The 15,942-nt window shown below is 45.7% G+C and overlaps 1 protein-coding gene across 5 annotated transcripts in view; it reads left to right on the forward strand.

Annotated features, from left to right (window-relative positions):
• The window catches only part of TMEM44 (transmembrane protein 44), a 49,442-nt gene extending 33,996 nt beyond the window's left edge, over positions 1-15,446 (forward strand). For 2 of the 5 annotated variants that reach the window (XM_055407537.2, XM_055407492.2), the window contains 2 exons: positions 8,317-8,349; positions 10,891-11,411. In XM_055407537.2, coding sequence (XP_055263512.2) covers positions 8,317-8,349; positions 10,891-11,061 — 204 coding nt within the window. In that variant the 3' untranslated portion in view covers positions 11,062-11,411. Of the gene's footprint in view, positions 1-8,316; positions 8,350-10,890; positions 11,412-15,307 lie in introns of those variants that run through there. The other 3 variants (XM_055407503.2, XM_055407528.2, XM_055407512.2) reach the window with 3 other exon arrangements.
• The last annotated feature ends 496 nt before the right edge of the window (positions 15,447-15,942 follow it).

The raw sequence follows: 15,942 nt of genomic DNA on the forward strand, positions 1-15,942 counted from the left end.
TTATCTATCGTTCCCATCTTACAGATGAAAAACTCTCCATAGGAATCTCTCCGCTCCCCTGTGCTCTGCCTTTGTTCTCAGGCAAGGCCCTGTCTAACAGACAGGATAAAACATTGGGATTTACAAGGAATTTCAGTGATGCCAAGGACTTCCCTTGTGGCTCAGACGGTAAAGCGTCTGCCTACAATGCAGGAGACCCGGGTTCAGTCCCTGGGTCAGGAAGATCCTCTGGAGAAGGAAATGGCAACCCATTCCAGTATTCATGCCTGGAAAATCCCATGGATGGGGGACCATGGTAGGCTACAGTCCATGGGGTCGCAAAGAGTTGGACACGCCTGAGCGACTTCACTTGGTCAGTGATGCAGAACACACAAGCGAAGGGAGGGATCAGGCAGATAAGATGTGGAAACTTGCCTGAAGGGAGAATTGGGTTATTTTCACTGATCCTTGAAGTGTGCACCAGCTGGGCTGGTCAGGGCACCGGGTGAATGGTGACAGAGCCCGAGTGTGACCCGTGACTCTGTGGAGAGGTCATTTGTGTGGGTTGCATGGATTTCTGCATGCGTGTCTCCACAAGAGAGGGCACACTGCACAGGGTGAGTGTGCCCACTCACTCCCTCAGCCATTAAACACGAGGCAGCCCCACTCCTAGCACAGCCATCCGAGGGCATCCTGAACGCCTGTGGAGGAGGGGTCAGCAGCCACTGTCTGGGGGTGGGGGGCCGGGCCCATGGGGAGCAGGACTTTCCAGCCAGCCTCCTCACTTGCCAGGGCAGTAGCCAGCCCCTGCTTCATGAGTGCAGGGTCGCCCTCGTGTTGAGACTACTCCTGTGCCTTTAAAGGCTTCCCCTGCTAGCCTCTGGGAGGCAAGAAAAGGCTGCGTCCTCTTGGTGACCAAGGAGCACTTAGTCGTTTTTTTTCCTCAGTGCTTCCGAGCGATGCTGTTGACCTGGAGCCAGCACAGTGTGTGTGTGTGTGTGTGTGAGTGTGTGTGTGGGTCAGTGTGTGTTTGTGTGTGTGTCAGTGTGTGTGTCAGTGTGTGTTTGTGTGTGTGTCAGTGTGTGTCAGTGTGTGTGTCAGTGTGTGTCTGTGTGTCAGTGTGTTGTGTCAGTGTGTGTGTGTGTGTCAGTGTGTGTGTGTGTCTGTGTGTGTACAGAGCCAAACACCAGATATCAGATTGCTGTCTGAAAAGGCTCCAGTCCCAGCCCTCGTGTCCTGCTAATTCTGTGCCTGAGGCTCTTGACAACCTTGACAACAAGCACTACTTGTTCCACACCCTGCTTCCAGCACCCACAGGTCAGGACAGAGGCCTCTGATGTTTGTCGTTCTTAAAGCCACCTCATTCTTTTAAGGAAAAAACAATTAGTTAATAAAAAGAATACACACACATCATCCCTGGTGGCTCAGACAGTAAAGAATCTGGCTGCAATGTGGGAGACCTGGGTTCGACCCCCGGGTTGGGAAGATCCTCCGGAGGAGGGCATGACAACCCCCTGCAATATTCTTACCTGAGAATCTCATGGACAGAGGAGCCTGGCAGGCTACAGTCCATGGGGTCGCAAAGAGTCAAATACAACTGAGAGACTAACACGCCCATATACACTGACTCTAGAAGTCCTAGTTTTAAAAGAAAATACATATAAGAATGAAGAAAGAGGCCAGAACATTCCAATAGGCCCCAAAGGCTAGAAATCAAGTTCAGGGTGTGGTATCTGCCCTGCCCAAATATGTGTGCCCTGTAGCCAAGAGAGATTGTATGTCTGGGAGTGTGTGGAGAGTCAGCCGGTTCCCCCGGGGGTGAGGAAAGACTCTCCACTGGGCCCCGAGGGCAGCAGGGCTGAGCAGAATAGAGGGCGTTGAGCAGGGATGGGGCTTGTTAGGCTCTCACCTGCCTGATGGCCATGCTTCTGCATCGGACTCCTTGGGTTTGAGTTGCTCCCTTTGTAAACAGGAATCAGGAGACCTGCCCTGCCTACATTACAGAGATTGTGAGGATCAAATGGGGGTGCTGCTGGGACTCTGCAAGCCTGTCGATGGTTCTAGATGCAGTGCGGTGGACAGCAGGCTGCAGGTGGACTGGACACCCACGCTGGCCCTGAGAGTCCCTGAACCAGGCAGTGCCGTTCATTTTTCTGAACTTGCTCTGTAAGTGAAGAAAATGAGCTCAGGGAGCTGGTGAGGCTCTGACAAAGCACCGTTCCCACAGATGCTCAGCTTTGGACCAGGTCATTCTTCAGGTCCCACTTAGCAAGTGACTCTAGGTGTGAAGCTGTATGGCTGGGGGAGGTAGGTGGAGGTTAGTCACACTGAGTCAGTTCTTTGGTTCTGAGTAGCACGTGAATAGCAAAATTTCTTCCAAAACCCCCACAAATATACAATGTTATATGTCAGCTATATCTCATATTTTAAAGGGTAAAAAAGATTTTTAAAGAATCAGGAATAGGAACCAAGGTTGCCAGGGCCAAGGTTGTCTGGTGGTCCTAGAGTTTGGCTTAAATACAGTATTTGTAAATCCCTGTGACTGGAGTGGAAAGGGCCTTCTTCCCAACCCCTGCTGCCCACTGCTGTGATACACATGGCTTCTCCATCTCGACCCTTCATGCCAACCTTGGCATGTCCCTGAAGTGAAACTGTCATCTTTATTAATGAAAGCAGCCCACCGTGGGTCAGAACTCCTCTCTCACTGATCCAGGTCACCAGAGGCCTTGCACATAGCACTCAATGGCTTGTGACCCATTTTGCTATCTCATATTCCATTTTACTCGCTACAGACCAGGAAGGAAGAGCTGAGTAGGAAGTTTGAGCTGGTCAGTTCAGTCCCTCAGTCGTGTCCGACTCTTTGCAACCTCATGGACTGCAGCGCCAGGCTTCCCTGTCCATCACCAACTCTTGGAGCTTGCTCAAACTCATGTTCATCGAGTCGGTGATGCCATCCAACCATCTCATCCTCTGTTGTCCCCTTCTCCTCCCACCTTCAATCTTTCCAGGGATCAGGGTCTTTTCCAGTGTATCAGTTCTTTGCATCAGATGGCCAAATTATTGGAGTTTCAGCTTCAGCATCAGTCCTTCCAATGAATATTGAAGACTGATTTCCGTTAGGATGGACTGGTTGGATCTCCTTACAGTCCAAGAGACTCTCAAGAGTCTTCTCCAACACCACAGTTCAAAAGCATCAATTCTTCGGCACTCAGCTTTCTTTATAGTCCAACTCTCACATCCATACATGACTACTGGGAAAACCATAGCTTTGACTAGACGGATCTTTGATGGCAAAGTAATGTCTCTACTTCTTAATATGCTGTCTAGGTTGGTCATAGCTTTTCTTCCAAGGAGCAAGTGTCTTAATTTCATGGCTGCAATCACCATCTGCAGTGATTTTGGAGACCCCAAAATAAAGTCTGTCACTGTTTCGTTTCCCCATCTATTTGCCATGAAGTGATGGGACCAGATACCATGATCTTAGTTTTCTGAATGTTGAGTTTTAAGCCAACTTTTTCACTCTCCTCTTTCACTTTCATCAAGAGATTCTTTAGTTCTTCTTATCTTTCTGCCATAAAGTTGGTGTCATCTACATATGTGAGGTTATTGATATTTCTCCTGGCAATCTGTATTCCAGCTTGTGCTTCCTCCAGCCTGGCATTTCTCATGATGTACTTGGCATATAAGTTAAATAAGCAGGGTGACAATACACAGCCTTGATGTACTCCTTCCCCAATTTGGAACCCATCTGTTGTTCCATGTCCAGTTCTAACTGTTGCTCCCTGACCTGCATACAGTTTTCTCAGGAGGCAGGTCAGGTGGTCTGGTATTCCCATCTCTTTCAGAATTTTCCACAGTTTGTTGTGACCCACACAGTCAAAGGCTTTGGCATAGTCAATAAAACAGAAGTAGATGTTTTTCTGGAACTCTCTTGCTTTTTTGATGATCCAACAGATGTTGTCAATTTGATCTCTGGTTTCTCTGCCTTTTTGAAATCCAGCTTGAACATCTGGAAGTTCACAGTTCATATACTGTTAAAGCCTGGCTTGGAGAAATTTGAGCATTACTTTGCTGGCATGTGAGATGACTGCAATGATGTGGTAGTTTGAGCATTCTTTGGCATTGCCTTTCTTTGAGATTGGAATGAAAACTGACCTTTTCCAGTCCTGTGGCCACTGCTGAGTTTTCCAAATTTGCTGGCATACTGAGTGCAGCACTTTCACAGCATCATCTTTTAGGATTTGAAATAGCTCAACTGGAATTCTGTCATCTCACTAGCTTTGTTCATAGTGATGCTTCCTAAGGCCCACTTGACGTTGCATTCCAGGATGTCTGGCCCTAGGTGAGTGGTCACACCGTGATGGGTATCTGGGTCATGAAGATTTTTTTTGTATAGTTCTTCTGTGTATTCTTGCCACCCCTTCTTAATATCTTCTGCTTCTGTTAGGTCCATACCATTTCTGTCCTTTATTGAGCCCATCTTTGCATGAAATGTTCCTTGATATCTCTAATTTTCTTGAAGAGATCTCTAGTTTTTCCCATTCTATTGTTTTCCTCTATTTCTTTGCATTGATCGTTGAGGAAGGCTTTCTTATCTCTCCTTGCTATTCTTTGGAACTCTGCATTCAAATTGATATATATTTCCTTTTCTCCTTTTAGTTTCTCTTCTTTTCTCAGCTATTTGTAAGGCCTCCTCAGACAACCATTTTTGCCTTTTTGCATTTCTTTTTCTTGATCATTGTACAGTGTCACGAACGTTCATAGTTCTTAGGCCCTCTGTCAGATCTAATCCCTTGACTCTGTTTGTCCCTTCCACTGTATAATCATCAGGTAGAGAGGTAGAGAGCTGGCAGAGAGGTGGAAAGAATGTATGAGAGGTGAAACTATGTTTGATCCCAAGTTAAGTGCTACAGAACTGTTTAATTAACTAAAGAAATAGGAAGGATGAGATACTGAAGTGTACGGTGGAAGCTTTAAATGCCTGAGAGGTGCAAGGAAAATAAAAAAGGAAGTCTACTTAATGAAATCTAAGACCGAACTGTAGCTGGTGTGTTTCTGGTCAGTCTCAAAACTTTATGATCAGAAAAAAACAACAACAAAAAAACCCTTTATAATGGGTCCTGAGTCCAGCAGCATTTCACCACCCTAGTCTTGGGGAAGTCTCTTCTCCCTAAATATAAGGGGGCCCATTCAGCTGCCAGTCTGGAAAGTGACTCTCCTCGTTGGCTGAGATACACCTCAGAGTTTTCAGGAACAAAGAAGTTAGCACATGACTTGGGGACAGGTTTCAGAACAGAAAAATGTGTACTTTTAGCAATGAGGTGAATTGAAATACTGTGTGCTGTGGTTCATGAAAGTGATGGAATTGTGGTCCTAAAGACAAGGGTATATAGAAATGGGAGAAGGCAATGGCAACCCACTCCAGTACTCTTGCCTGGAAAATTCAATGGACGGAGGGGCCTGGTAGGCTATTGTCCATGGGGTCGCAAAGAGTCGGACATAACTGAGAGACTTCACTTTCACTTTTCACTTTCATGCATTGAAGAAGGAAATGGCAACCCACTCCAGTATTCTTGCCTGGAGAATCCCAGGGAAAGGGGAGCCTGTTGGGCTGCCGTGTATGGGATCACACAGAGTCAGACACAACTGAAGCAACTTAGCAGCAACAACAGCAGCAGAAATGTTTATTCGGTGTTAAGAGAGAAAAGCAATTTGCATAATTTGATTTGTATGTGTGTGTTTCAAGAGGGCTGTTCCTTCATTAAATCATAAAGGCTCTCTTTCAAGGATAGAATTACGAGCAGTCTTTGGTTTTTTTTAAAGTTTCTATACAAAAATGAACAAATTTTGCTCCTGAAATAGGGAAAAGACTACAAAAACGTTAATTATTTTTACTTTTTTTCGTAAGGGGTGGAGAGAGACCTCAGTTACAAAGATTTGGATTAATCGTACTCCTTAGGGACGTTGTCATTGGTTTAGAAAGGAACTTGAAAAAGAAATCCTGTCTACTACTTCCACTAGAGGGCACTCTTCTGAAATTTTAGGTTGCTGAAGATTTTGGAAAGGAGGTTTCAAGGTTTCATTTCAAACCTAGTTGGAGGACTCCGGCTTCTTTATTTGTTTGCTTATCTGTTTGCTTGTCTTTAAATACACTTTTTCTTTGGGAATAATTTTAGATTTACAGAAAAGTTACAGAGGTAGTACAGAGAGTTCTTGTTTACCTTCACTCAATTCCCCCTAAGATTAACACATTACTCCACCATGCTGCATGTGTCAGAACTGAGAAATTAACATTATTATGATAGTACATTACTGTTAACAAAAGTACAGAATTTATTTGAATTACACCAGTTTTTCCTTTAAAATTCTTATTCTGTTCTAGAATATAATCCAGTATATCACACTGAATTTAGTAATTTTTAAAAAACAAACAATAAAACTCACTGTGGCAATCACACATCACCAATTATATTTTACATGAACATCTGTATTTTCTAAAGAAAGATGAAGGTTACCATTTTTTTTTTCACCTCTCCTTTTATTTCCATTACGTTTGCAGAAGTTATGTAACTTTTTCAATCCCTATGTTGTCATCACGGAGAAGGCACTGGCAAGCCACTCCAGTACTCTTGCCTAGAAAATCCCATGGATGGAGGAGCCTGGTAGGCTGCAGTCCGTGGGGTTGCTAAGGGTCGGACACGACTGAGCGAGTTCACTTCCACTTTTCACACATTGGAGAAGGAAATGGCAACCCACTCCAGTGTTCTTGCCAGGAGAATCCCAGGGACGGGGGAGCCTGGTGGGTTTCCGTCTATGGGGTCACACAGAGTTGGACACGACTGAAGTGACTTAGTAGTAGTATGTTGTCATCAACATTTGCAGTGTATGGGGAACCATCATTTTTAGTAATTTTGTATCTTCTTCAATTAATCTTTTTTTTTTTCAGTTTATGTTCCCTCCAGCAGGATGTCATTAAAAAATGAATGCTGTGGAATTATAACAGTTTTGTTAGGTATAATCATGGCATTGTGCTTAGGATTTTTTTTAAGTCCTTATCTATAAGATACATACCGAAGTATTTACAGATGACATTATTTATTTTAAAATACTTCAGCAAATGAAAACTTGGGGGAGCTAGAACAAATGAAGGAGGATGTGTCCATGGGTGTTACTGTTTTACTTTTGTGTATGATTGAAAATCTTATAATTAAAAAGTTGTTCAAAAGAAAAAGGCGTGGTACAGCTGAAGTCAGTGGTGACTCAAGTTTTTGAAGTACATTCTGTCCTCCTGCAAAAAGGGGGAAGGACTTCACCAGGGAGGATGGGAAGGCGAGGGAAGAGGGAGGAACTGGGGAGAAGACTGTCAGGCTTCATTTCTGCCTCACCCACCCCCATATCCTGCCCTCTCTCCTTCTGGGGCCACCACATCCTGCCCAGTGAGGGGTAGGGAGCTTGTGTGGGGGCACTGACCAAGAACCCAGCTAGGGTGCCACTTCTCTGCCCTCCTCAGAGTCAAGGTGGGGTCTGTGCCCTTTGCCCCGGGCCTACCAGGTGCCTTGGGTGTGAGCTTGGGGCAGAGCTCTGCCAGCACAGCCTGGGACACCTCTCTGCCTGCTCTGCCCCTTCCTCCAGCTCTGGCCCAGAGTGGAACTCCACCGCTCGCCCCCCCACACACACACATAGCAGAGCCTCATCTCTGGGCTAGCAGTTATCAGCAGACAAATAGAGGGGTTCAATAAAGTTTTTATAATCTTAATTCAGACAACACAGCTACACACACAAACACACATGTCCCGGACACTGCAGGAGGTGCCGGAGGAATGAGAGCAGATGGCAATGTTACCTTTAAGAACCTGAATCAGATATATTTGAGGCTTGGGGTAGAACCAACTGTACAGTAAAGGCTGATTAAAAATGAATCTTGGGTGGTAGCAAATACCCCGTAGTTTCAAGGTGAAGATTTTATTTGCATCTCTTTTCTCTGTTTTATGGTTTCGAGTTGACTCATCTCAGCCATGTGGTTAATACATGGAATCTTCATTGTTATGTCTAACAATAAGTCCTAATAATAGTAATTAAAAAATCTGTATAGTTGATAATCTTTTTCAAGCCCTTCATAATTATCACAATTATCCTGGTGACCATTTAACTAAATTGGAGCCGCTAGTAGCTGTTGCCTTCTTGCTTGCTGAAGTCAGCTGTTCCTTTGCCTCCAGCCCAGTGGAGGGCCAGGCTCCTGGCTCACGGAGCTGATGGGCTGGCTCTGATCTCTGCTCTGCTCAGTGATGGTGGCAAACTCTGTTCAACACTTTGTTCTTTATCTTTTTTATTCTGCAGCAGAAGTATTGGGAAGCCCTAATCTCGGAGCAGGTATGGACAACTGTGCTCTCTCTTTATTCCAGAAGGGACTTCCTGTGGCTTGGTTTCAGTTCCTGTTTTTGTGAGCCCCTCTTAGATGGCTGGGCCCATGCCAAATTCCTCTAGGGGAAAAAAAATCTGAAAATAAGAGGAGTCTGAAAGTTGATGTTCTTTCCAGGCTGTTTCAGTTCAGAGTTCTTTCTGCTTTGTCCGAACTATCTAGTGGGGACTCAGAGAAGATGCATGACCCAAGGAAGAAATGTGCTTGGAACGAAAGTCTCTGAACAGGAGGAGGCCCGGCAGCTCCCTAATGGAAATGTGCTGGTAGTGACTGTGAGAGCATAGATCAGCATTCCCTGCTGTTGTCACTTAGAGACCTTGGGCAGCTGGCTCCTGTCTCCCTGCCATCCTTGCCTCCAAGCGATAAATGAGCACATGATTCATGACAGCCACCTGTGCCTGTCACCTCCCAGGATTTTTTTTGTTTTTATGATCAGACAGTAGATTATCTTTTGCTCAAATTCTCTGAATGCCTGGATTCCAGTCATGTTTTTATTGCTTAAAATGACATTTAAAAACACATTATTCTGGGAATTCAGAAGGAAGAGATTTAAAATGTTTTTGCAGGTTTTAACCCAGTTTAAAGAGTACAGTTCATCAGAGTTTGTGTTTCCCAGCAGCTGAACTGGTCAGGAGTAGCAAGGATAACTCTTAAGACATTTTAGGAGCTGGAGCAGTGGCTCTGATACATTAGGGTGGCTAAGAATCACCCTAGGAGCTTGTTCAAATGCTAAGCCTTAGATCCCAAACTACAGATAGGGTCAAGGGAGCCTTTTTGATAAGCATCCTGGGCCCTTCTAGTGAGGCTGGTCCAAAACCAGATCTAGCATGTGGGTCTCCGCTTGAAAATAGAATTCACCCAGAAACACACTGTCCATTCTCAGAGAACAGACCAGGTCCCTGCTTCCACTGCTAGGCAACTGGGTCTTGGAGGCTGAGGGGCCAAGGAGCTCTTTTACTTGGCATCTCTGAAAATGTCCGGAAGAGATTTGCTTAGAAGTATGCCCCCAAGTCTGCAACCACAGGTAGATGAGAAACCGGCACCAGAAGGGCCTGACACAGCCCCAGACATGGACGAGGGGCTGAGCTGCACCAAGCAGATCAGCTTGGGCCCTCACCACCAGGGTGACCGGGAGGTGAGATGGTCATTTTAACACGATGCTGTTTCTCATGACCAAGTAGTAGAGTCAATTCAGTTATTATCAGTAAATCACAAATTAAATTGGACTCTTTCTGTTCAGAGCTACAATTTGTGTTTTATAACTGGCAGGCTGCAGGCATTGTCTGTCAAGTGACTCAGGGAGCCTTGAAGACCTTGTCCTGACCTTCTAAGGACTGGATTGTTTGATTCATGTTTGAGCAGCTGGAGGAGCATTTTTCTTGAGTGCGCATCTATGCCTGGCTCTATTTTCTTGCCCAAATAGGTTGTCTGGCCTGGGCTGACACATTCCATGTGGCCTTTGCTTGTTGTTTCCTGGATCTTTTGATACCTTCAAATGCAACCTTGTGACTCAGAATCACCAGTCATAGAAACTCAGAAAAGAGAGCTCATATTATCTAGCTCCTGATTCAGACTGCCAGTTCACACATGGAGAAATTAAGACCCACAGAAGAGAACTGAGCCTGACCCCCACATACCTCTGTGGCTGGAATCAGTAAGGATTCCCTTGCTTTTGGCCTGCATACAGAGCTCTCTTATCCATCCTATTAGAAAAATAGGAAGATTTTGTATACAGTTTCATCAGTACTTGTGTGCTCACCTATTTTTTTTTAAACTTTTACTCCTGCTCCTGCAAATTTCAGTTTCCCGTACTTGTCTGAGTCAGTGATGAAATATTCACTGGCAGTGACCACCACTCTAGATTAGATTTTGTTTGTTTTTGACGAGTTGACTGACCTCAAGTTCAGAAGAAGCACCAAATGGGGGGTCGGGGGCAAGGGTAGACTAGTGCCCTACTCTTAAGGGGCTCTGTTATCTACCTGAGGACAAGGCAGACACTCAGGCAAAGGGCAGGACTTCCCATGATCAGCCACAAACCAGTGATACAAGCAGTACAGAGAAGAGGGTAAGAGCTCAGTGGGTGTCAGGGTAGGCTTCTTGGAGCAGGAGAAACTGACCTGGGCCATAAAGAATAGGTTGAGTTTTCCTGGTCTTTTCTGGGAGTGCGTCTGGCATAGAGATGAAAATTCTCAGGATAAAGGGAACATGCCTCAGGCTCACTAGAGAAGGACTTGGTGAAGACAGGGGGAACAGAGAACAGGAGGGGAAGTAGGACTGATCTATTCAGGGTAGCTGTACATTAATTCCTTGATTTAAAGTTACACTTGCCCTTTTAGGTCCTAGAATCATAGGGCTGGTTAACCTGTCCTTATCTGTTTGTTCTTGTCTGTGCCTGGGCCTTGAGAACCAGGACTGGAGCTGTTGTTGGGGGAACGGTAAGAGATAGGATGGGTCTAGTCCACCAAGGTACCTCTTGTGTCTTCTTTCCACAGTGGGATCCTGAAGATGTAAACCTTGGAGGGAACAAAGACAGCATGGATACACTCAGATCACAGGCACACAGGTGGTCTGTGAAGCCAGTGGACTTGCCCTCTGATGAGGAACACTTTCTGGAGCCAACTCAGCAGCTCAGAGCCCAAGGTCAAGCATTTGTCAGGAACTGAGCAGGGATCAACCTGCAGGGACAGCCGTGGTAGGAATTAAGCTTCTGCCGAGGCTGCCCATGAAAGTGAGGAACCAGGAGCTGTCATGGAGCTTGGCTGGTCTGCACTACGGCTCAGAATGGAGCTAAGACTTTTGGCCCAGTGGACAGACTTGAACATGCCCAAAGTTTGTTCTAAAGATCTGTAGTTTGTCACAAACCACTCATGCTTTGACATATAATCTAAAGGACTTTGGGCCCTCTTTTCCTTTTCCCTTTGGAGTCAACCATACTCTGAATATTTGCTATGAATGAGTTCATCTAACAAGCAGCTAATATGTTTGGATCTCAGTAAAGTCCCATTCTGCAAGACCTGGCTAAGCCTAGCGAGCAGTGGGCCCATATTCTGGGTGTCTAGGACACAATGACAAGTTCTGATGGGACCCAGCTACTGCCTTCCAGTAACCCACTAGAGTTTTCTGCTGAAAGTTGAGAGAGGACAGTTTGATCAACCAAGTGTTTACAAGATCACTGGTATTGCAAAGGCAAGCAAAGCAAATTGCTCTAGGTATGAGGACTTGCTCCAGTCTGGCAAAGTGTGTGCTGGAGCAGGGTCTGCAGGCGAAGGGGACTGTCTGCTTTAGAAGGTAGCTGAAAGCATGCAAAGGGTAAGAGGCATGGCCGGAGGTGTTAAATTCAAGCACTAAAATCCCCTTGCAGGTTTATTTTGGAGCTAAGGTGGGAGGAACACTGGAATGAATAAATCCTGAGAGAACTACAGTATTTCACCATGGAGCTCAGGGATACATCTGAATCCCAGCATAGCCTCCAAAGTCGGCCACGAGGGGATCTGGGAGAAATGCCAAGAAACACAGCTCTGCTCTTGGCTGACCTCTGGCAGCCTGTGTGATTCAGCTGCAGCTGCCCAGTTGCTCCTAAGGGGTAGTGCAAGTCCCACCAGCAAGAAAGAGGTGGTGCCTCAGGGAAGCACTTTGGCTCCACAGGTCTCTGCACAGATTCTAGTTAATTCCCTGTGTGACCTGTGAACTAGAAGTGAATGTAAAGCCACCCTGCTTATCCAGTTGCTGTGGACCCCGGTTGTCTTGTAACAGAGTTTGCTAAAGTTGGTTCTGCTTTGTGATCTTAATCACTGAAGCTGTACTTTGATGGAAGATGAAACTTTGAGTTGGGGGCAGGGGTAGGGGGTGAGGAGAATGTTCCAGAAGATGAAACCACACAGAGAACTGGAAGCAGGGAAGTGGGGGGATCTCGCCAAGGAAAGAAGATTCTGATGTAGCCAGAATGGGAGTAGAGAGAGGGTGAAGAGGCTGGAGAGGAACTGGGAGTTGGTACTTAATTCTACAGCTGATTGGTAGCTACTGGAAGATAGAGTAGGAAGCTGACTGGAAGATAGAGTAGGAAGCTGACTGGCATGCTTCAGATCAGCCACAGCTGATTGGTCAGTTTTACATTCCCTACAGCCACAACTTTTCAGGAAGCAGAAATGTACAGTCATGGATACAGTATCAACTTGGGGAGCGTGTTTAATCTGATTGGTGACAGCAGGGAAGAAAAAGGAAAGGTAAAAGGCATGGGAATAGGATGACATCCTTGGAGTTTGCCTTTAGCACCTCCCCTCCCCCCAAGGGGAGACTGACTTATGCTCCCAGAAATTGGTTGGATCCTGATGGGAATGTCCATTCACTCAAGAACATCAAGTGATCTTGCTGGCTTTGACCAGCACAAATTGCTTGAGCTCTAGATGTTGACCATCTCTTTAGATCCCATTGTCCCAACCTCTTCCTTCACAAACCATTTCTTATTATCATTGTCCAAGCTTGTCTCAAAACAGACTCCCAAGTCTCTTCATCCAGAGTGAACCTTTAAACTGAGAATTTTGGAAGCAAAGTTTGGCTTCATTGTTTAATGAGAACCTGCCTGTTATTCAAAGGTCTGTAACTCTGGAGCCTTTGTGAAGAAGTGCCAGCCAAAATGCCTTCCTCCTAGTAAGAGGATTCTTGCCCTGGGCCTCTGTTGCACCTCCATCCCTAACTGTCAGTCAGACCAGGATGATAATGGGAGTTAATTGCCCTGAAGACTCATGGAGCAATGCAAAGAGGTTACCCACACTAGGGAGAAGCTGGGAACCAACTGTGTAATCTTCCTCTCCTGCCCATTCATCTGAACGTAAGAGATGGTGTCAGAGTAGTTGTGCTGCCTATTACCTGCGTGGCTTGGAGCTTGTTACTTAAACTTGGTGAACTCTTGGGGTAGACTGAGAATATTAGCTATCTAGTAAGCATGTTGTGAACAGTAAGTAATATATATGGAATGCATAACACTACTAACACTAGATGACTCAAAGCAGACCTTGAAGAAAGATTAGTTTCCTTCCTCCCTGTAATTCCTGCCCACATATGTCCGAAAGCCAGCCGGTAACCAAAGAATCACACTGCCAGATGGAAGAAACTTCAGAGGAGTGAAGAGCCTGACAACAACTCCAATAAGTGATTAAGTGGTTATCCGGACCCTGCTTAAGCTACTCAAAAAAAAAAAAAATTCACCCATTTTAATCTTCCAAAGAAAGAAATCTGTGATTTAGGGAGAACTGTATCAGTAAAATTTTCTTAAAATCTGTCTAGACCCTGAAGAACTAGTCCCCTTCAGTATGGTGAAGAGATGTGTGAACACACACCTGACGCCACACTCACATGTGATGTTACAATGGGGTATGAGCTCCCCCAGAGCCAGGAGAGGCAAGAAACATGGCTGGGCTCCAGTTCCTACGTTTGCTTCGGTGAGATCCTTGTCATTTCCATTTCTGGTCACAATTTCCTCATCTGTAAAATGAAAGGGCAAATTTCTGTCCTTTTTTCCCTTTTATGAACATGCCAGTGAATTGTTTCCTACAGAAGACTGACATGTTCATAAACTCTCAAGAGGCACTATCAAGAGAACTTTTAGGTACACTTTAAAAGCAGGTTTCATTATATAATATGCACTTCTCTCTGTTTGGATTTTACTATCCGTTTAAGATAAAATGCCCCTTTTATGAAGAGTCCAGGTTTTGCTGTAATAAGAGATCACAGCATATGACATTTAAAATGTCTGCAGTTTCCTTCCAGTACTGAAAAGTCTTAAATATGATATATGAATAATATTTTCCACAATGACAGAAAAAAAACTCTGTATTAATCATTAAGAAAAAGAAAAGCTTTTCTTATGTGATTGCAGCAGGGCTAAGTCCCTATCCTGGGTCAGGGGCGCTCGCCCCCTTCTCACCCTCCAAACTGCCTTAGTGGGGCAGTAAGTGGCCTCCACAAATTGTGACAGGGAGGGAGGCCCCTACCGGCACCATGAGAAGTGAATCCCATCTCCTACTTGCTACCTTTCCCTCTGGGATTCTGCCAAACCCCGGCAGCCTGCGATCCATTCACACCACCGGCCGCCGACTTCCGGAAGAGAGGGCCTGTGCGGCTCGGCGCGTGCGCACTGTGCAGCCACCAACTCACGCTAGTCGCGAATCGCGCCTGCGCCGGCCCCTCAGTCCCCGCTGTGTGCGCGTTCCTGCCTCGCCGCCAGCGCGCCCGGGCCTCGGGGGAGCAGCTGAGGACGGCCCCTGGGGTGCATTTCACACCGCTTGTTTTGTAAGCGGATAATCACGAGATGACCCTTCTCAAAATATTTGAGATCCTTTAGCATCCTTTAGGGTGTACTGCAGAGCAGACTCTGCTTTTAAATATATTTAAAATACGTGGTTGTTTTTTTTTTAATAGTGCAGGTACACGGTTTTTAAAAAGGAGAATCAGATTGTAACAAAAAGCTTGTAAGGAAAACATCAGTGCCCTGCTCCTCCCTTCTGCCCGCAATGGTCCACTCACCCACTTTTTTTTTTTTTTTAAGACTGTTTTGTTCTAGCAGTTTTGTCCTTTAGGTTTGATTTCAAACGTGCTTTCCAGCCGTAAATTTCCAAGATTATACTGTTTTTGTTTTGCTTTTCTTGGCTAGATTATCTCTAACTTCCATTAAGTACAAGCTAATGAGACACCACCGTGTGTTGAAAACTGTTTGTTGAAACTGTCTTTACACCCTTCTTGTTGCTGTGGAATCCTTCGTGCCAGGGCCCTTTCCTCTTGCTGTTTTTCCTGATCTAGCTTCCAGCTTCTAAGTCCTGCCCACCACAGGTCGCATCTGCTCTCAGAGCATCCTAGCTAGTCCCCTCTGCTCTGGACTTGACCTTGACCTTCATCCTTTGATCTCTCCTGCAGGTGTCCTAGTACTTGGAGCATCACCAGTGCAAGTCTCAGAGATTTTCTAAACCCACAACCGGAAAAAGGGCTCTGCTACACTGCAGCTGCCACTGTCTTTCCCAAGGACCGCCCGACCACGTGTGAGAGAGCTATCCCATAGGCCTTTCCTTCTGACCAGCAAGTGCACTATGGAATATGTATATCCTAAAGCTCTGGAGAAGGAAATGGCAACCCACTCCAGTATTCTTGCCTGGAGAATCCCAGGGACGGGGGAGCCTGGTGGGCTTCCGTCTATGGGGTCACACAGAGTCGGACACGACTGAAGTGACTTAGAAGAAGAAGAAGAAGAAAGCTCTGGTGTGTGTGGTATCTGTTCAAATAATAGGCTCTTGGGCTCCACCCCAGTGATTTCCTAGATCTGGACAGGGCCTGGAAATCTTTGGGGGTTTGTTTTTTGTTCTTTTTTTTCTTTTTTTTTTTTGCAGCACTGACGTATGCAGGATCTTAGTTCTACCAGGCATGGAGCCCCCTGCATGGAAGTGCAGAGTCTTAACCACTGGACCACCAGGGAAGTCCCAGGGTCTGGGAATCTTTAACAAGCTCCTCAAGTGATCCTTTGAGAATATTGCCCTAAGAAAATTACTTTTAAAGCC

The sequence above is a fragment of the Moschus berezovskii genome, chromosome 1, assembly GCF_049115385.1.
Source record: "Moschus berezovskii isolate FMDL1 chromosome 1, NW_MosBer_1.0, whole genome shotgun sequence".
In the NCBI taxonomy this organism is placed as follows: domain Eukaryota; kingdom Metazoa; phylum Chordata; class Mammalia; order Artiodactyla; family Moschidae; genus Moschus; species Moschus berezovskii.